The 22,702-nt window shown below is 41.9% G+C and overlaps 1 protein-coding gene across 1 annotated transcript in view; it reads right to left on the bottom strand.

Annotated features, from left to right (window-relative positions):
* The window catches only part of LOC144819873 (thioredoxin-like), a 75,023-nt gene that overhangs the window by 36,914 nt on the left and 15,407 nt on the right, over positions 1 to 22,702 (bottom strand). Inside the window, exon 2 of the mRNA XM_078677596.1 lies at positions 3,621 to 3,725. Coding sequence (XP_078533722.1) covers positions 3,621 to 3,725 — 105 coding nt within the window. The remainder of the gene's footprint in view (positions 1 to 3,620; positions 3,726 to 22,702) is intronic.

Genomic DNA, 22,702 nt, shown 5'->3' with positions numbered 1-22,702 from the left:
ACCTTCCCAGAATGGCTTCGATCAGCTCTGCCCTGCATAAATTGCACTGGCTTCCAGTTAAGAAGTGCTTGACTTTCAAGGCTCTCTGCTACTTTTATTGAGCTGGTGCTAGCTATTGCCATCACTTTATCAAACCCTACCTTCCTTTAAGGTGTTTGAGGTCCTCAGAGTCTTTATTGGCAGTGAATCTCACCTTCAAAAAAGTATGAATTGTGGGCAGTTCTGTTCGTTTTCTTGGCTACAAGTTGTGGAGCTCTCCTTCCACTGGATCTCTGGCGGGATAAGACAGAGCTTTCCTTTTGGAAAAATCTTTAAACCTGGCTGTTCAGGTAGTTTCCAGATTTTTTCTTTGGGCCTACTGCTCACCTTGGAAGCTAGACTGTTTCAGCGCTGGGACACTTCTGTTGAAGTAGGCATGCGATTCATAAATGGCTTATTTTTATTAGTATTTGATATCAGACATTCTGAGATTTTTTTCACATAGTGCTACAGCTGCCTCTTGTCTTTAATTTGGAACATTGGGGGCACACAATGATTTGGGAACTTGGCAAAGGTTGTTAGAGTGTTCTCAACAAGGGGTTTGCCATGTGCACACCTTTCTTATCCATAATGCCGTTTTCATTATTACTTTTTTCGTCCTTCTATCTCCATTAAGCGTGCAGCCTTGGTCACGTGGCCTGCCTAGGTGCCTCGTGTAAATACATTTACAACAACAATAGAAGAAGCATTCCACTTCATCCAGACGCACAGCATACTCCGTGAATCATTTTCACAATGTAGTCGATAGTTTGTCCATAATACGTTCTCTTTATTCCATTACTTCAACATTTTTATCCAATTGTTATACTTATTCCTCCTGCCACATGTGAGGCGGTATCTGTACATCTAAGCTTCTTCTGAATCGGATATGCCTATCCAGGCCTTTTTCCAAAACATGTAGTATACAGAAATCATCAATATTAGTGGATGTCGTAAACCCAATGCATTTCAGGCTCTCTGTAGCCTTTCTTCAGGGGTACACTAAAACAGTAAAATGTTCACTTTATTATGTATTAATGTCATAACAGGTTCAGATTTTAAAGCTACGCAATGCCATATGGTGTAGTAGTTAAAAACTAACGTTTTCCCTCTAAACACACTAAATATCTCGTGCACAGAAACAACCTTTCACCACCTCGTTCACCCTCCCACCACTGATTATCTTCCGTCCCTGAACTATCTTTTAGTGCCAGTTCTCATTCCAAAATTTACTCTGTACTGAAGTTCTCCATACCTTTAATCACTTTGCCTCATTTACTCCTTCTTAACGTCTTGGCCTTTTACCCGTACCGTTAACAAATCCTTCCTCTTATCTTTTCAGTTCAGGGGTAACTCCTCCCATCTTTTCCAGCCAATATCGTGAACGGTCTACCTTAATCGTATGCTATGCGTCTGGATGAAGTGGAATGCTTCTTCTGTTGTTGTTGTAAATGTATTTACACGAGGCACCTAGGCAGGCAACGTGATCAAGGCTGCACGCTTAATGGAGATAGAAGGACGAAAAAAGCAATAATGAAAGCGGCATTATGGATAAGAAAGGTGTGCACATGGCAAACCCCTTGTTGAGAACATTTAAAGTGACTGCCTTTCAGCCATACGATTAAGGTAGACCGTTCACGATATTGGCGGGAAAAGATGGGAGGAGTTACCCGTGAACTGGAAAGATAAGAGGAAGGATTTGTTAACGGTACGGGTAAAAGGCCAAGACGTTAAGAAGGAGTAAATGAGGCAAAGTGATTAAAAGTATGGATAACTTCAGTACAGAGTAAATTTTGGAATGAGAACTGGCACTAAAAGATAGTTCAGGGACGGAAGATAATCAGTGGTGGGAGGGTGAACGAGGTGGTGAAAGGTTGTTTCTGTGCACAAGATATTTAGTGTGTTTAGAGGGAAAACGTTAGTTTTTAACTACTACACCATATGGCATTGCGTAGCTTTAAAATCTGAACCTGTTATGACATTAATACATACTAAAGTGAACATTTTACTGTTTTAGTGTACCCCTGAAGAAAGGCTACAGAGAGCCTGAAATGCATTGGGTTTACGACATCCACTAATATTGATGATTTCTGTATACTACATGTTTTGCTAGGGGCCCCCAAAGTCCATTTTCAACAGCCTTTCCATGGCAGTTGGACCGCCCTGGAAAGGCTGTCAGAAAGGGACATCGTAAACCCTATGTCAGTGCCTACACAGACACTGCCTTCATTGTGGGGATTAAAATCCAACAGACGCCCTGATGGGCTCCTTGAGCCTGTCAGAAGTGTTGGTCAGTCCCTCCGACCACTGCGGTCTGACTGACTGCATCATAATGCAGCAGTGGGACTGTTATGCTGGATGTCGGGGGGACCGCCACCGACGGCCTGTCAGTGGCGGACTCACTGTCATCATAATCAGGCCCTTTGAGTTATCCCATGGTGCCATTCAACAAGCCAGTCGGAAGACTACGTAATGTGGGGCAGTGATGCACTCCTACAAAACATTTCTTGTTAATTGTTTTTCAGATCTTCAGATGCTGCCATTGGTCTTTTCATTCACATTATTGCTGTCACTGTGCCTTCACTTTACAGTTTGCATCTCCTTTAAGCACAAAATGTCAAAGCTCTCACGAAAGTCGAGAGATCGGGTGCATCAAGGTACACCCACCGTAAATATTCTTATACATTTTGGTTTGGTTTAGGGTGACCAGATTCTCAAATCAAAAAACGGAGACAGTCATTGACATAGAAGTAGGATTACGGTTTGCCGTAACGATGGACATAAAAGTAGGACTATTAGACAGCTGTCATACACATAAAAAAGGACTACAATGACAGCTCCCTCCGCAGACCGAGATGAAGCATTACAGACAACAAATCTGAGGTCTTTTATTGGCACCCCTCTCCTTTACGCAGCATCATTAGTACTTTTTATTACCTTTACACTCTTAAGGACTATAGCATATATTTGCCAAAAATCAATAAAACATCACAGGCTAGCAAACGTCAGATTTGCTAGCTTTATCAATGCTTGTTTCTATAGCTGCGCGTCAGCACCACGTAAAGTACAACTCACTAATGTTGCTTAGTTGCTCCTGACAGAAAAGCATGGGAGGTATACTGTGGAATGATAAATTGCCAAAGGGCAGCCAATGAAAAACAGGGACATTTCTCTGTTTAACTGGGACACTGTTTGAAAACAGGGACATTTGAGTCACTTGGAGACAAGTGTCGGGACACAGGGACACTTCTCCAAAAATAGGGACCGTCCTGGGAAAACGGAAATGTCTGGTCACCCTAGTTCGGTTGCTCGTCAGACATAGGAAACCTGTTTTATACAACATGTGATTGTTTGTCAGAGCCGCGGAATCCAGTTTCAATGAAAGAGCGCGGCATGCTGACAGAAATATTACAATTCATGGGTTATTCTGTGATCCAGTCAAAACAAAACTAAGCTCTCTGACCTATGACCAGAAAAATGCTACCGTTTGTACGAGCTTTATTCCACAGGGAAATTATACTACTGACTCGCTCTTAAACTTCGAAGGCCAGCATGTAATAAATAAACAAACCATAAAATGGTGTTCCTCCTATTGTACTTACTTGAATTAATCTATCTGTCCCCTTGCACAGTCCGCATTTCGGAGAGGAGTAGTTTACGAAGACAAGCTTATTACCCGCACTTTTCAATGCAGAATCCAGCTCTCCCTAAGAAAAGAGAGAATTGCAGATTTGAGACACACTGAAGAGATTTCGACTGTTGATTTCATTGCAGCCCCTATGCTATGCTATTTAATGAGGTTAAACATTTATTATATATTTTTCACGCAGACAAAAAAACAGCCTTATATTGCAGAGTTCTTGGATACAGCGTTTTATAGACATAAAACTTCACACAGCAATCTGTCATACAATATCAAATACAAACCTTACATATGTGTTTTACCATCATATTTTCCTTTGATGGGCATTAAAACTAAAAAGTCTGTCTATACCTGTTTGATGTACTCCTTCCTGTTAAAATGATATACAATATAAACTGTGATGCCAGAAACGGCGCACAGACCAGAACAAAGGGGTAAAAGTGCATTGTGACCAATGAATAATAAAAATACCCTATTTTTCACTATTTTCTATCAGTTATATAGAACCCCATTTGACACAGGGTACACAATTATTATATGACGAAAAAGAAATTTGTCGGCTTTTCAATATTTCTCACGTTATGTGAGTGCTTCATTGTTTGTCCTATTTCCTCAGGATTTTTGACTTGTCACCAAGTATATGTTATATAAACCCAAAAGCCGTTGTAGAATCAGTCTCTACGGGCCTGCTAGAGGCACAAAATACCTTCTTTCAGTGGTTTTCTAATCAATTGTATTAACATACTGGTGCCCTCCCATCATAAACAAGCATTTGCAATGCAATAGGTATCGCGTTTGTGAGAGTTAGTGCTATTGGTATTGTAAATAAAAATGTCTTTTACCCATGTGCTATTTGTTTGGAGTGGAGTAGATGTATGTAGTGTGGAATTCAATAATGTGGGTTGAATTAGAATTGCTAGTTATGGAATTGAGTGGGGTTGGATTGTGTAGTGTGTAGTGTATTTGTGTAGTGGAATTATGTACCATGGTGAATAGGTAGGGGTGAGAGAGGCACAGAATAGATAGAAAAAAAGACAGAGAGGGATAAGTTGTTTGTGCACAAAGTGGTGAATGAACTCCAGACTGAAGAGGAGAAAGAGTATGTGTAAAAGAAGGGGAGAGCAGGCAATAGATGCATAACGAGGGAGTGCCTATGTATACAGAAGACACCCTAACAAGAGGAGGAAAGCATGGTTTTGAGGGTCGGAAAACTTGAAAATGTATGGGGAAGAAACTGTGCATGAAGGCCTGAAGTGAACCACATGAGAGAGACGGGAAGGGTGCGTGAGAGAGCGAGAGCGAAGTGTTAGAGAGTACGAGAGAGAGGGATGTGTCAGGATGGGGTTCTAGTGTTCTTAGATGCCAGTGTTGAGAGGGTCAAACTTTCTATTAAATGTACATGAGCTCGAGACGGTGGGTTACTTAAACTACTCCTTGTGGTATTGAAGCCGGTAACGAACCAGTGCAGGGTGTCATATTGGTGACCCATTGCATCTTTTTTTTCTATGAATTTGGGATGCAATCTGGCCTCTTGTCCCTGTTAGAGAAACCACTGGTGTCACATAGGAGGCAGCCTTGTCTGGTTCTCAAGGTTTTCCCTACGACTTCGTGCTTTTTGTGAGTGTCAGAGTTTATTCTCTGTTCACCGTCTAAAGCTGGTCCTATGTCCCAGTCCATGATGTTGCAACAACATCTCTGGTCATAAATGAGCCCAAATCATATACAATTACTATCTAAAAACACAATATGCACCAAACTGCACAAAGCTTAGACTTGGGCTTTGTGGGGCTGATTTAAAAGGCCATTACTCCGCCAGTGCGTCACTTATTTTAAGCACTGGTGACACAGTATGCCTGCCCATATTTACAAGGCCACATAAAGACACCCTGGGTGGCTTTTCATGGCCTTGTAAATATAGCCCCCTTTAACACATTATTCTGCGTGAAAGAGGTGTTCCATAGGTGTTGCTGTGGGTGTTCCCACACAGCATCCATGGAACCTGACACATTCCCAGAATTACATGGTTTTGTAGACCTGGGAATGCGTCAGAATCTTATGCCTACCCAGGGGAGGCGTAAGGAGGTGCAATGAGGAGAAATACTGTTATTTTGCCTCATTTTTCCTTTTTCAATGTGTGCTGCATTCTGCAGAACACATAGAAGGAGGAAGACACCTCTCATGATTGTTTCTGTGCAAGAAGGTGTTCCTTCCTTCCTGCAAAAAGAAAATCACCCCTACAATGCAGACACACTTGCACCATGGCACAAGGGTGCCTGCATTTGTACTTGGCAGCCATTGTGCATCAGCACAGGGGAAAAGGACAGGAATGTGCCGTTTCTTATAGATACAGCTAATTTCTGCCCATTTCTTTTAAATCATGGCAGTGCAATAAGAAGGCTTGCGGCACTGCCATTAGTCAAAATATTGTAAATTAGTCCCTGTATTTTTTAGTTCTGTCATGACCCACCGGCCCCCCAATAAATGGTCCACAAGGTGGCCCTTCTAAGCTAGGCTATTTGGTAGGGCAAGACTGCCTGAAAGGCCCTTAAAACTCATGGTCCACGGGGTATCTTTTTTTCATTCCTGAAATGTTTGCTTAAATCTGACACATTTTTACTAATCAAGATTAATATGTATTGCCCATTTGAAATCTCCACAATTAGCAATTAGCAAGAATGGCAACATTCCAGACTCTGAACCATATTTCTATATTTTGCCAGATAACAGAAGAGCGGTGTAATTTAGACCAAATATGGCCAGTTTCTAATGAAAATACAGGTCACCATCTGCTTCTATCCCGAACAGCAGTGCTAGTTGCGAGCATGAAAATAGCAAATGAGTGTGCCCCACCATAATAAGATCACATTGTGGGCAGGCACATATTGTCCACGAGTTCAGTTTGTTGATCCTAGCAGGTTTATACTGTAAGTCAATATAGGTAAAGTAATGTCACTGGTAGCATATGGCAAGTGTCAAATTTGAAAATATTATAAATATTGATGCTGAACTGCAATTCTCGACATACAAAGATCTTCATTCTTCCATTTGTCTACAGTTGGCTGCTGCCAGTTCAGACTGACATCCAGCAACAATGCATTTAATTTGTTTGTTTGTAGAAGGCTTTATTTCGATAAAATGTTATCTTAAAAAGCATCACAATAAAAACAATCTCACAATACAAATTCCACAAGATAAAACAAATAAGGAATGATCATACACAGTATACCATCCAATAATAAAAATTTGATAACACATTAGGATTAAGAACTAATTAAACATTATTATCATTTATCTTTAAGCCTTCTTGCTCTAATAATCCATACCCAGCTAAGAAATTTGGAGATGGTATTTAATTTAGAACCAACATTCTTTGTGGAAATTTTTATTGTCAATTTTTTAAAACTTTTTTTGTATGATGTAGTTATGAGACGTTCGGTTGAAATAGACCGTATTTGAAGCATTAAAAGGAAAGGATATTGGGGTATATTATCAACAACTAGCGATAATTTTTGTCTCTAACTTGTTTAGAGACAAAAATTATCGCCGCACATCAGCGATTTTTATCGCAGATAAACCTTGCTATTAGCAAGGTTTATCGCAAATGCGATAAAAAACGCCCGCAATGCATGAATATCGCTGAAAAGTCAGCGATATTCATGCATTATCGAGCAAATGCTCTTTGCCATGTTATCCACCTCCCATTGGATAACATGGCTAAGAACTGCTCAGGGCAGGTGTTAGCTTTTGGAGATATTCGCCCTTAGCGCAAATATCTCCAAAAGTTGGTAATAGGAGATAGCGATGTTAGCGACTGTTTCCAGTCGCTAACATCTTGGCACGCCCACTTTGCATATCATTAGTGATAAATATCACTGACATGCAAAGTGGGGCCCATGATGGTCGCTATCTCCTATTAGCTGTCGCTAACTGGTGTTAGCGACAGCTTGATAATAGGGAGATAATTTTATCTCCGCTTTCTTGGCTTTTAAAGCCAAAAAAGCGGAGATAAAACCCCTTGATAATATACCCCATTGTTCCTCAGATCTGTTTACATTAATGTGAATTAGACCATAAATCATGCATTTTGTCCTAGGTTATTGATTTCCAATGTTCAATAATTGTAGAGATGGGGAGATAAAGTAGTTTGCTAAGAATGGGATTTACCTCTTCCAATTTCTGCCTAAAACTGGCTGGTCTAATTTCAGTGAGGTGCTAGTGCTCATCGAAAGGCTACATGTATATACATAAATAATTAAATATATGAATATAATAATTAGGTGAATAAATATAAAGGCTAGGCAGAAAGCCTAAAGTTATCTACAGTGTGAGAGTGCATATGCAGCTTGCACTTTACATGAGAGACTGAAAATTGTGGCACAGGTTTACAATGGTTCATGAAACAGACCACTGGGTCAAAATTGCACCACTGTTTGGCAAATCTACATCAATACAATGATCCATACAATGATGTTGTCAATGGCATCACTCACACACAAAATGGAGGTTTAGGTCATCTTTAAACAATGCAGTATGGCAAAAGGAAGAGGCAGTGGTGCACATTTACAAGCCCTCACCGCCAGCTGAGCATCACTTTTTTAACGCTCCTCTGGCGCAGCACGATATTTCATATTTACAAGGTGGCACTAAGACACTTTGCATGGCTTAACAACACCTTGTAAATATTCCCCTTTTGGCCACAGTCCTCTGTGGCAAAGGGAAGTGCAATGAGTTTTGCTGTGGGGGTTCCACCGCAACACCAATGGCTTTTTGACGCTGCCACAGATTTACAAGGCTGAGGCAGCACGAAAAAACTAACACCATGGAACCACCAGGCATTAGAATGGCGATACAAGGAGAAATTATTATTTTCTCCTCGTTTTTTGCTTATTCCATGTGAGTTGCGGAAAGGTGTAAATCGCCATTATTGATTGTTTATGTGCAGGAAGTTGTCCCATCCTGCTCATAAACAATCGTCTGTGCAGTGCAGGCACCCTTGCAACATGGCGGCAGGGTGCCTGCGCTGGCGCTACACAGTTTTTTTGCACCAGTTCTAGGGGAAAGGCAGTTGTATGCATCCCTGCATCGCTGCATTCTGAAAATGTCAGAGCACGGCGCTGCTAAGTTTGGCGCAGCTCTGTGCGCTGACAATTGTTAATATGCCCCAGTGTGTCTTGCATGGAAGGTATACTTGAGCTACATTTTGGGTTTCAAATTCCTACTTGAAATAGCAAAGATAAAGCTGTGTAAAACGTGTTGTTTTCCTTAAATTACACATATTACACATGGTTTTACCTATTTTAGTTTATTGCCTTTTTGTCAAATTCTATGGCTGTTTTGCATTGTCCCCTCTCTGATAGTGCTTAATTTAATGGGCCCACAACCATTAATTTGTGGGGACCAGGCAAAAAGAAGGAACGGAAGGAAGGAAGGCAAAAATATGAAGAAGGATGACAAAAACTGAAGCAGGAAAGAAAGAAAGCAAAAGGGAAGGAAGAAGTAAAAGAAAGAAAGGATAGAAAAAAGGAAGGCAAAATAAGGAAGAAGAAAAGGAAAGGAAAGAAGGAGAACAAGGGGAAAGGAGGAATAAAAAAAGAAGGCAAAACCCTGGAAGGAAAGAATGAGTGAAAGGAAAGAAGGAAATAAATATGAAAGAAAGCAGAAAAGAAAGAAAAATGAAAAAAGCAGAAAAGTAAGAAAAAAATACTGGAAGAAGAAAATAAGAAATGAAAGAAGGCAAAAAAGGAAGAAGGAATGAAAAAGAAAGAAAAAAAAACAAACTAAAAACGAAAGTAAAAAAAGAAAAAGGTAGCAAAAAAGAAAGTAAGACGGCATAAAAGTGAGAAAGAAAGAAAGCAAGAAAAAAGGAGAGAAAGCAAGAAAGAAGGAAAGAAAGAAAATGGCAAAAAAGAAAGTAAAAACACAGGAAAGAAAAAAGATGTCAAAAAGAAAAGAAGAAAGAAAATAGAAAAGGAAAAAGATTGAAGGAAGGCAAAAAATGGGAAGGAAGGAAGGAAAATAAGGCAAACAGAAAAAGGAAGGATAGGAGTAAGGAAAGAAGGCAATGAAGAAAAAAGATAGAAAAAAGCACATGAAAGATAAATGAAAGAAAGAGAAGTTGGATGAGAAGAATGACAGAAGGGAAGAAAGAAGAAGGAAAGAAGGAAGAAAAGCTGGTTCACTGTATAAAATATTGCATTTCAAATCCAAATTAAACCCATTCTATGTTTAAATAAAAGTTATACAATGTGCCCTGTGCTCACTTCAAAGGCATGTTGTTATCACACCAGGAAACACTAAAGAAATAACAAAGAAAAAAACAAAAACACTGACATAGAAAGGGAACTTTGGGGCATATTACCAAGCAATAGCGATAATGATCGCTATTGCTTGGTTAGAGACAAAAATGTACCGCTGAGCTGCGGCGATTTTTATCGCAGATAAACCTTGGTATTACCATGGTTTATCGCAAATGCGATAAAAAACGGCCGCAATGCATGAATATCACCAAAAAGTCCGCAATATTCATGCATTACCGAGCTAATGCTCTTAGCCATGTTATCCACCTCCCATTGGATAACATGGCTAAGAACTGCTCAGGGCAGGTGTTAGCTTTTGGAGATATTCGCGCTTAGCGCGAATATCTCCAGAAGTTGGTAATAGGAGATAGCGATGTTAGCGACTGTTTCCAGTCTCTAACATCTTGGCACGCCCACTTTGCATGTCATTAGTGATAAATATCACTGGCATGCAAAGTGGGGCCCAAGATGGTCGCCATCTCCTACTAGCTGTCGCTAACTGGTGTTAGCAACAGCTAGGTAATAGGGAGATAATTTTATCTCCGCTTTCTTGGCTTTTAAAGCCAAAAAAGGGGAGATAAACCCCCTTGATAATATGCCACTTTGTTTCGTGAGGAAGTGCCCTATGTGAAAGAATACAATACAGTCACTGAATGTGAAGTCAACCAGTGACTTAAGTAGGCTCACTCATTGCCCCATGCTGTGTGATTTTGTGGGTGGAAGCAAAATATGAATGACACAACAACAGACTAATGGATGAAGAGAAGTGTCTGAAAGCCCCCTTAAGTAGATATATTTTACATATTACGTTAGAAATATCTTGGCTAACGCCAGAACTAAATAACAATTAAACAAAACAACGTTATTGTTTAATGCTTGTGTTCTGCTGATTTTTGAGAGGACCTAATTGTGGAAGATAGGGCTGGAGGAGGAAAGGCATTTGGATATATATATTTTTTCATTTGGGACACTGATTTCAAACAGAGAGCGGTTGCTTGAGAGCATAGTGGAGGTCTGAACTTGAGCAGCATTACACAACATTTACACAAGTGGAAAAGCTGGGACTTCTAGATCTTCAAGTTTGGTAGATATCTTCTTAACCTCATATGCTTACTTTGTATTCTAACCGAAAAGTCATAGATTCCAGTCTCAGTGGGTCCTCTACATCTTTCATTTTGCAGTGGTAGTGGTATGGGGCATGGATTACCAACTTCTCTAAGTTACTTTTAGAGTGCAGACATGGGGTACTAAAATGGTCACGACCAGTGCGTTAGAGGAGATGAATTATAGTTTCCTAGCAAACCAGTCAAGGAAATTTCAGTTGAGTTTAGGCCTTGCTACAGATAGCTTTAACTGTCAGTTATGAGAACTCATGTCATCAATACATCAAAAAGAAATATTGACAGAGTGTGGGGTTTTGGCCAGCTCTCTCCAGCCATTGGCTTTCAAGTGCTTTTTTGCAGTTTGCCATTGCTTGGGTCTGCTGTCCATCAAGAAAATGGCATTTTGATGATGGTTACATCAAGTAGTCTTTTTTATTAAACTGTTGATTCAACATGATGAATAGCATGATTCAGTCTATGTTCTTTTATGTATTTACTTTGCTGGAACAATGAAAGTTAATTGTCGATTAACAGCTTTACTACTGGCTGTGTAGGTGACTATGTATGCTATAAAATGAAGGCTCTGTGCTATTCACTAATTTTAGTTATTGCAGTTATTTTTACACAGCAAAGGGGCAAAGGCTTCCTTAAAGACCAATAAACATGTTTGTTATGATAGTCTAATATGTAATATTATGCTGGGTATTATGCTGGGTTAAACTGTTTTGGAGTGGATGCCTTGAAATGTCGCATTTACGTCTGGCATGCCTTAATGGGTGGGGATGACTCCAGGGTACAGCCTGACAAATTAGGTAGCAGTAGCTACTTTGGGCCTTTTCAAGATGCCAGAAGTCTTCGACCACACTAAAGCTGGGCTCGCAGGGTGTGGGGGGGTGTGGTGCGTGTGTGGTGTGTGCGGTGTGTGTGTGTGTGTGTGTCTATAGTGTACTATGTTAATCTTAGAGCCCTTTCACCATAGATACACAATAATTCATTTGGCATTCACTGTCACTTACTTTCAAATATTGTTTATTTAAAACTCAGAGGTAGAAGTCTGGTAGAATAAAAGTAGGATTTTCTCCAATCAGACAGTGGATACTCATGACTTTTTTTAGCATCTTGTTTCCTTTCAAGTGTTATATTTAAAACCCAGCAGACCTGTTAAGCAGGATTTGACATTCAAGCAGGATTTAACACTGTAATGTCACAGCTACGGCCTGCATATTCTCTCCTGCTCAGAGGAGTTATCTCTGCCCATCCAGGTCAACCTATTGTTTGCTCCTGGAAAGCATTTCACACCTTTTCCACATCTATACAAATGCTAATTACTGACTGACAGAAGTGGGAGAACAAATGCAAATTTAGCCTCCAGGAACCTCAGGCAGGGAAAAGGCAAGTTTCTAAAAGTTCATTTTCCTCAATAATTATTCAAAACCTGCATTAGAAAACTTCATACTAAGGCAGGAAGAATAAAGCTGTGCTGGGGAGCAGAAAGATATCCCTCCAACCCGCAGGTAATCACACACAAGAGAGTTTCTGGGTCATGTCTCAGGAACAACAAGCAAAGAGCAATCAGTTGTGACTTCAGTCTTGTCATGGATAATGATTATGCCATACGTAATATGGTCAATGACGTCAGTGACAATGCATTTTCTGATGCCATCTGTTTATAAAAATGAAAAAATCATGCCCTAGTTACAATCATTAGCAATAGACATAATTACAGGCTTCAAATGTAGATGGAGCTGTAAGATTATGTACACGAAGATACATGCAAAGCCATGGTACACATTTAGCGACAGAAAATTTAGTTATTGTTAAGTTCCTTAGTCTATACGGAAATCACTTTTTGATATAATTTAGGTCCATATTGACACATTTACAAAGAACTGTCCAAAATAAATGCAACCAGCATTGACCATGGTGGGTTTTTAAGTAGACTTTTCAAAATGGAAAAGTTATAGGGGCAGTTCTGACAGTGGCATTTCTCTTTCAAAGTTCCAGAGGAATATTTGTTCTTTTTAGAACAAAACTGCTGAAAATAATTATAACAAACCTGGTATGAAAATAAAGGGTTGGTCCAACACTGACACTTTGCTTGGGTTGGTATAAACATCTTCAGTACCTTTCTATTAGCAGCAAATACATGAAAACAGGAGCGAATCCTATTTTTCCAAGACCTCGTGGCTCTAGTTATATAAAAAACAATATTTAGAATTAATTTGTCATTTGTTCTTGTTATCTGTTACCTTTCCTTTCCAATTGAATCGTGTTGGTCTTTAACGTATTGCTTGTTATTTCAAGAGGTCTTTGGGTATAACTATTGCTGATTATAAAAACAAGCCAGTGTTTTTAGGTCTCGGAACTGCGTCGAGACTCTATTGCAATCATTCTGGCTTTCAAGGAGTCAAGGGAGACAGACAAGTGAGGTGCACGCGCAACCTTGGAACTGGGATCAGGTCGCGCGCGCTTTCTGTCTCCCATGGCTCCTTGGAAGCAGACTCACACGCACACACACACATACAGCCCCCCCGCATACACACACATACAGACCCTCCCCCCCGCGCATACACACACATACAGACCCCCCCCGCCGCCGCGCATACACACACAGAACCCCCCCCCCTTACACACACACTCCTCTGTGGTGCGCACAACGTGAACCCGCCCGGAGGGCTCTCGGCAGCGCATGGGACACAGATACTGCCGATTGGAGCAGTAGATTCAATGTTAGGCCCCTAGTCTACTCACCAGCCCCAATGCTGTCACTTCCGGCTGCCAGCATCCCAGGCTTCCGGGAACGGGTTAGTTTTCCCCTGGGAACAAAGACTTTGACACAAAAAACTCCTTATACGGCAACACAAACGTGGCTAGTAAAACACCCGGCATATCTGCACTCGTGTCTGGGGCAAACAGCCAATGAGGATGCTCCCCTCAGCCAATCCCAAATTCTCCCCGCCAATGTAGAGTAACAGGACATTGCAGAGATTTTAATGTACCAATTGACAACTGACAAGAGGCCAGGAGCCAATCACAGGACAAGACATTCTCCAATTGAAGGTTCAGCTTTCAGACTAAACTGAAAACAGATATGTTGTTGTTTTTCACCTCGCTGATTGGCTGTAAACCCTGGGCCCCTCCCCCGGAAGTGCACAAGTTTAAATAATCCACTTTTAGGGGAATGAGGGGGTTGTCGTAGCGTGGGTGCGAAACACAAGGATTATATCAGAAGGGAATAATAGAGCAGCGTTCAGAGCGGGATAAGGGGCTCACATAGGGAATTTATAGTAGTGACAGCGAAGGTGCACATGTGCATAGCACCAGGTAGAATGTCCTCCAGAGTCACTGAGGTTGTGTGCGTGCACGGGCTTGTGTCAGCAGCAGACCGACAGTCTGGGTGCATTCACACTGCCCTGTCAGTCACTCCTGGGCCGTTTCCCTGGGGTTGGTGGCTGAATACAGCCTAGGGTCATGAGTGACAATCATTAGTCTTGTATTCAATCCCCAAGGTCAGAGACAGTCTACAGTCTAGGGGGTACTATCAGTCTGAGGGGGGCAGTTCATCTCTACTAAGTGTGTTAAAGACTCGCGCTCACATGGGTTTCTGATGCTGTTTTTGGTATATCAGATCGCGAAATGGCACAACTGTGGCTGCTGGTTTCTGCTGGTCTGCACTGTTGCCCTCTGATACCTTTGGGTCAAGTTTGTGCTATACTTTTTATGTGTGATTAAAATTTCCTTCTCCTCTGGACACCCCCCATTGCTCCTCTCTCTCCCAGTGTTCACTCCCCAGACCCCCACACTTTCGTCCTTTGCTCCCTTCTTCCTTCCAAGCTGGACTGTACAGTGCAGAGGGCAGTTAACAAGGCTTGGAATTCAGGGAACCTCGGGGGTTGCCGGCGGAAGACCGCTCGTCTGTGATGTTGATGCCAGGTAGGTACAAGGGATACTAAGTTTTGAAATATTTTGAAATAAAAAATTAATTTTATAAAAAGTTCCTTTTCTGTTACTCCTGTGCCCACTCCCCATTTTTCCTCTCTCCCCCAGTGTTTGCTCCCCCTCCTTTTCATCCCTTGCTTCCTTCTTCCTTCCTCCATTTTCGTTTTTTTAACATTTATCACTAAAAAGGGGGTTGTTTTACAATTTATTAGGTTTAACTGGTGGCTGCCTTTTACTGCGGACCACTCTGTAGCGCTCAGATACCTTCAGGTCGAGTTTGCGCTATATACTTTTTAATTTACTTATAATGTTGTTCTCCTCTGTTACTCCTGTGTCCGCTCCCCATTGCTTTTGCAAAGTACTAGGCCTCACATTACTAAATGTTTGCGCTATTGGCGTTGCATTATTTGTAGCAATGCCAATAGCTCAAACTTTTACAAATGCGAGACTCATTGCACTACAAATGCTTGTTCCTTTTAATTTTGTTTTCAATGACCGGGCCATGCACACACGCACACCACCACTGCCATGCACACACGCACACCACCACTGCCATGCACACACGGACACCACCACTGCCATGCACACACGGACACCACCACTGCCATGCACACATGGACACCACCACTGCTGTGCACACTCAGACACCACCACTGCCGTGCACACTCAGACACCACCACTGCCGTGCACACACAGACACCACCACTGCCATGCACACACGGACACCACCACTGCCATGCACACACGGACACCACCACTGCCATGCACACACGAACACCACCACTGCCATGCACACACGGACACCACCACTGCCATGCACACACGGACACAACCACTGCCATGCACACACACACACCACCACTGCCATGCACACACGCACACCACCACTGCCATGCACACACGGACACCACCACTGCCATGCACACACGGACACCACCACTGCCATGCACACACGGACACCACCACTGCCATGCACACACGGACACCACCACTGCCATGCACACACGGACACCACCACTGCCATGCACACACGGACACCACCACTGCCATGCACACACGGACACCACCACTGCCATGCAAACCACCACTGCCATGCACACACGCACACCACCACTGCCATGCAAACACGCACACCACCACTGCAATGCACACACGCACACCACCACTGCCATGAACACACGCACACCACCACTGCCATGCACACACGCACACCACCACTGCCATGCACACACGCACACCACCACTGCCATGCACACCACCACTGCCATGCACACACGCACACCACCACTGCCATGCAAACACGCACACCACCACTGCCATGCACACACGCACACCACCACTGCCATGCACACACGCACACCACCACTGCCATGCACACACAGACACCACCAGCAGAGTGCTGAGTAGTGAGTAGTGAGTACAGAGTGCAGAGTAGTGAGTGCAGAGTGAGTTTCCAGAGTGCAGAGTAGTGAGTGCAGAGTAGTGAGTGCAGAGTAGTGAGTGCAGAGTAGTGAGTAGTGAGTGCACAGTAGTGAGTGCAGGGTAGTGAGTAGTGAGTGCAGAGTAGTGAGTAGTGAGTGCAGAGTAGTGAGTGCAGAGTAGTGAGTGCAGAGTAGTGAGTGCAGAGTAGTGAGTAGTGAGTGCACAGTAGTGAGTAGTGAGTGCAGAGTAGTGAGTAGTGAGTACAGAGTAGTGAGTGCAGAGTAGTGAGTGCAGAGTAGTGAGTGCAGAGTAGTGAGTAGTGAGTGCCGAGTAGTGAGTGCAGAGTAGTGAGTGCAGAGTAGTGAGTGCAGAGTAGTGAGTGCAGAGTAGTGAGTGCAGAGTAGTGAGTAGTGAGTGCAGAGTAGTGAGTGCAGAGTAGTGAGTGCAGAGTAGTGAGTGCAGAGTAGTGAGTGCACAGTAGTGAGTGCAGAGTAGTGAGTGCAGAGTAGTGAGTGCAGAGTAGTGAGTAGTGAGTGCACAGTAGTGAGTGCAGAGTAGTGAGTAGTGAGTGCAAAGTAGTGAGTAGTGAGTGTAGAGTAGTGAGTGTAGAGTAGTGAGTGTAGAGTAGTGAGTGTAGAGTAGTGAGTGCAGAGTAGTGAGTAGTGAGTGCAGAGTAGTGAGTAGTGAGTGCAGAGTAGTGAGTGCAGAGTAGTGAGTAGTGAGTGCAAAGTAGTGAGTGCAGAGTAGTGAGTAGTGAGTACAAAGTAGTGAGTAGTGAGTGCAGAGTAGTGAGTGCAGAGTAGTGAGTAGTGAGTGCACAGTAGTGAGTAGTGAGTGCAGAGTAGTGAGTAGTGAGTACAGAGTAGTGAGTGCAGAGTAGTGAGTGCAGAGTAGTGAGTGCAGAGTAGTGAGTAGTGAGTGCCGAGTAGTGAGTGCAGAGTAGTGAGTGCAGAGTAGTGAGTGCAGAGTAGTGAGTGCAGAGTAGTGAGTGCAGAGTAGTGAGTGCAGAGTAGTGAGTAGTGAGTGCAGAGTAGTGAGTGCAGAGTAGTGAGTGCAGAGTAGTGAGTGCAGAGTAGTGAGTGCACAGTAGTGAGTGCAGAGTAGTGAGTGCAGAGTAGTGAGTGCAGAGTAGTGAGTAGTGAGTGCACAGTAGTGAGTGCAGAGTAGTGAGTAGTGAGTGCAAAGTAGTGAGTAGTGAGTGTAGAGTAGTGAGTGTAGAGTAGTGAGTGTAGAGTAGTGAGTGTAGAGTAGTGAGTGCAGAGTAGTGAGTAGTGAGTGCAGAGTAGTGAGTGCAGAGTAGTGAGTAGTGAGTGCAAAGTAGTGAGTGCAGAGTAGTGAGTAGTGAGTACAAAGTAGTGAGTAGTGAGTGCAGAGTAGTGAGTGCAGAGTAGTGAGTGCAGAGTAGTGAGTGCAGAGTAGTGAGTGCAGAGTAGTGAGTGCAGAGTAGTGAGTGCAGAGTAGTGAGTGTGCAGGGTGAACAGTATGCGAGCGTGCAGGGTGAACAGTGTGCAAGCGTGCAGGGTGAACAGTGTGCGAGCGTGCAGGGTGAACAGTGTGCGAGCGTGCAGGGTGAACAGTGTGCGAGCATGCAGGGTGAACCTTGTGCGAGCGTGCAGGGTGAACAATTCCAATCCATACCACATAATTCCATTACACACCACATGCATACACTCCATAACACATGGCTAAAAGACATTGCCATTTAGAATGCCATTAGCTCTAACTCAAATATATCCGAGACCTATTGCATTTCCAATGCTTGTTTAAAAGCAGAAGATGTAGAAATCGTACTGTATCCAGGTTAAATGCAATTCCCGAAGCAAAATCATTCAAGCTCAACTAATCACAAATCCAGTAATTTCACTTGCAACACCAGTTGTCCCTTATGCCTATATCTTCAAAAGAATAAGCCAAATGAATTTAGCTTGCAGTATTCATGAAACCAATCTAACAAACATTGATAAAGCTAATAAATCTTGCCAATTTTTAAAGAAGAAATGACATTCAGATTCTCATGCACTTCAAAAGCTGCAAACAGCCCTTTCCCAATGCAAGATACATTATGTTATGCCATTACCAAAGGCCACTTAAGTTAGACATGTATGATTTGTGTAGCATGCTGCCGTATCTTAAACCTTTGCTAGACCTCCCATAGGCATAACTTGACCCTTTTCCACAAATAAATATATTTGCTTTTAGCCAATGCTTTTCTTTTATATTGATGAAGCCTGGGCAGCTTACTAAATGTTTTGCAAAAACCATGACAAAACAAAAAATGCCGTGACAAATCCAAAAGGCTAGCGGCAAACACATACTTTCTGAATTTGCCAATGCATGATAATACTGAAATCAATCTCAGTCTTGTAGTGAGAACGATTTAACGCAGTTCATTTTTTAGTGAAAGGATGCGTGTCCAAAAGCACAGACTTTATCCAAATACCCAAGTCCGAAAAGCATTTCTGAAAGCAAATATGGCTGTTGTGCTATAGGTCCAAATGTGTCCACTTGCCCACTTGTCAGAGACAGTTATTTGGAAACTAGGCACAGGATACAGTGGGGAAATGCTACTCAATCACTCTCCTTGGTGCATATGATATATGCACTGCAGAGGTGGAGTAAGGTTAAATATGGTTGGTATCCAAGGCTATCTATGGTACTCTAGGTATGATAGGTTAGGTACGGTAGGTGAAAAGGTTAGGAAAGGTATGTGATAATAAGGTTAGACATTGTAGGTAGATTATGTATGATAGGTTACATATGGTAGGGTGGTTAGGTATGGTAGGATAGCTATTGCAGGCATGTTATGTTAGGTAAAGTTGATTACATATAATGAGCATGGTAGCAGGGTGCCCGAGGTTAGGGATGGGTGATACATAGGTATGTATAATAGGCAGGGTTTTTTTGATTTGGTAGGTTTGATAGATTAGGTATGGTAGGTGAGGTATGCGAGCCACAGACATTCTAGTAAGATAATTATGGTACATAAGGTCAAGTACCTAAAGTATGATATGTGTTGTAGATAGCTTAGGCACAGTAGCCTGGGTATGATAAGTAGGTATGGTAGATACAGTTGATAGGTATGATTATTTAAGTATGGTATCTTAGGTATGATATAAGTGGGTAGATATGGCAGGACATAGCAGTTTTGTCTGATATTTAAAGGTATGCATTATTAAATCATTTCCTTGTCGTGCTGTCTACAAATTATAGCCTTGTTAATGAGAAGCACAAATGCATACCATTTTTAATGAAATATCTTTTTTGCATATAGATAAGGGGTTTATTTCCATGTTGGTGTGTTTTCTCATACTAATCTTAAACATACTCAGAATAATGATAATCTAAAAGCATTAGTAGAATTAGGCCATATTTTTAAAGAAGGGTTTTTGAAATAAAGGTCGAAAATTAATTGTTCTTTGGTTGCATGTGCCTCATTTCAAGGCAGCCACTCCAAAACAGTCCTTGACCGGTAGAAGATTAGAAGAGGACTGAACCTCTGCGAACTGAAAAGAGCCATGAAGGACTGGACCTGCTCCTTCTTGTACACAGAACAAGTAAGTGGACTCTAAAGGTCATAAGACTGGCCTCCTGTTAAAGCTACTGGGAGAAAACAGTTTAGAAGAGGCCTTTATTGCCTTTATGCAACTACCCAGTTGATCAGTGGCAACTGAACCTGGAGTGGGCCATCCTGTTGGCCTCTACCTGACACTCTGTGAGTCTTAAAGTGCCGTCCTTGAGGTCCTAGGGAGTTTTGGAAGTACACTCCTGTGGTGGATTGGTATTTGAAGGACTAAAGTCAGAAGGTAACATTTTTTATTAGGATGAACCTGGAAGGTATATCCAACTGATGCTCATTTGTGGTCAGCATCAAATTTCCACTAGGTCCCATTCTACCATGACCTGGACTATCATTGGCACTTTATGCTTCTTAGCTCTAGTTCTACACTAAACTACTTTAAACTTTAAAAAATCATATCTCCAGTTCCGCTTATTAGATTATTTCCATTTGTGTATCATTTTGTTTATTAACTATTAATCTAATATTTGAATTAATTTTAGGATTTTTATAGTTTTACATTTTATCTTTATTACTGTTTTGGCTCTTCATAAATAATTTGCATGTTACTGTAAGTAAAGCCTGTCTGCTGTCACACTCCCCAAATAATATTCCAATGTCTTACAACTACTTATTCACTGCACTTGTAATCAGGTTGCATAAGCTCCTCTGTTAAATTAAACAAGATTTTTGCACTTGCATACATATGTTTGTGTGATATTTATCATATTGATGTTAGCACTTGTGCTAAAATCCCTAGTGGTTTTTGCCCTGGTGGGTTTAGCTATAGTTCTAAAATCAATGGTAACAAATAAGTTGCACTCGGACTGGGGGGTAAACCTGGAGTTAATCACGTTAGAATTGGGTTTTGGTTTTACCACCAGCTCGTAGAGAGTACGTAGGTTTAATATGATGAAAGTGACAAACAAAATCCAAAGAGACCAACTAATACTCTTTGAGGCTGAAGATCCAATGGCAGAATAACTGAGGAGTGAAAATTGACCAAAGTGGGTAGAGGCATTTGTGAAAATGCATTGGTGGTCTAAGAATAAGTATATATTGGAAATACCATCCTCATGGTTTGACTTCCACATCCACCAGTGGTCTGCTATTGCATACAAACAACACCAGATAAGTAGCTCAGATTGTTCCGAGTGTCCTGGAACTAGCTGCATTCGGTGTCTCATAATTTTCTGCAGCTGGTGCATTAACACTCTGAGATATTTTTTCAGCTGCTTTGTCGTTTCTGATCATTTTTCTGCAGGCAGTGTTTTGTGGACCAATGCAGATAACACTGTGATTGAAGGCCAATACTCTGCAGCATAACGGCAGAGATAAATTGTATTTTGGGTATTTGCTGGTGATAAAGACAATTTCATGCTGACATAGTTCACTTTGTAAACTATTTTGCGGGGGAGGGTAGGCCGCACTGATGTATTATATAACAGCTTTTATAGGGCTCACCCTGTACAGAACCTTCTCCTAGGATTTGACATTTATATATCAACTCAGTAAAACCTAGTCATAATGAATATAGACAATATCCATCAATGATCATGCTTTTATACTGTTACCTACCTTCATGCTTTCCTAATTTCAGTTTGGCTCTCTTCAAATGAAAGTTCAGCTCAGAAAGATATCAAATATTCTAGTTGATGTTTGTTAGACCACCATCCTTACTTAGGTTGGCTACACCTCTTTGTAGACTACCCCTGAAACATTTCCATTTTATGACAGATTTACATATAGCAAATGATACACCCTTATGATACAGGTTACAACGTGAAATGGCACATCAAAGATCTCACTAGGTTCTGGGAGCAAGCCAATCGGTATTAAATCACTAGAGGGTGAGAATGACACCCGCATTGCCTGTATCCCATAGCTCCGGTTAGGTTCTGACATTTACGGGACAATTTATACTTGCTATGTCCCAATGCAAATGTGGCAATGCCAAGGATGTTTATAAATCTGGAAGTGTCTAAATATCACTTAGAAAAATACATTTGAACACAGGAATTTCTCATATTCCTCACAGGCACACAGACCATCTAGGTCCTCCAAAATGGTGACTACCTGGGTAGGTCGACAGGATTTCATTCCAGCTCTGATAATAATGTGCCCCAATTTGTAGCAAGAGTCCACCCCCGACCAACTAGAGTATTCTCTCAATGCTGTACACTCTCCTTCAAAGCAAATCTAACTTCCACGTGGACAGCAGAGAAGCGGATTTAGATGTTCTTATCTAGCAGTAATGCAGGTCGATAAGCGTCTGTGTGTGTGCAGATTAGGCTTAAAACGATCAGTTACCTGCTTGACCTGAGAGATAATCTTGGTAACTGAAGAGTGAAGAAAGTTGTACTGGATTAACACAAATCGGGCATTGAAACTGGCTTTGCAGGGTACTTTAGCGGAATATCACCTGCCATTCCGCGACATAGAACACTTTAGCAACATCTTTCTTCCCATACTGGGGCTATTGCATTCAGTTTTATTATGCTCATAATCCATTTACCTGTCTAGACAGCTGTTACTTTTTACCTTCCACCTCCCTAGGTTATCAGAGTACTGAGGCATCCGGTTCTCTTTCAGCAGTACCCAGGCCAGTGTTACCACCCTAGTCATCTGTTCCCATCATTGATTTACCTACCATCATTTAAAGCCTGCACGCACAGTACCAAATCGTGAAGTGCTACATAAGCTTCCCCCACTGTAGAAGTTTGGG

The sequence above is a fragment of the Lissotriton helveticus genome, chromosome 2_1 (genome assembly GCF_964261635.1).
Source record: "Lissotriton helveticus chromosome 2_1, aLisHel1.1, whole genome shotgun sequence".
NCBI lineage: Eukaryota > Metazoa > Chordata > Amphibia > Caudata > Salamandridae > Lissotriton > Lissotriton helveticus.
This window is presented reverse-complemented; position numbering and strand designations above follow the sequence as displayed.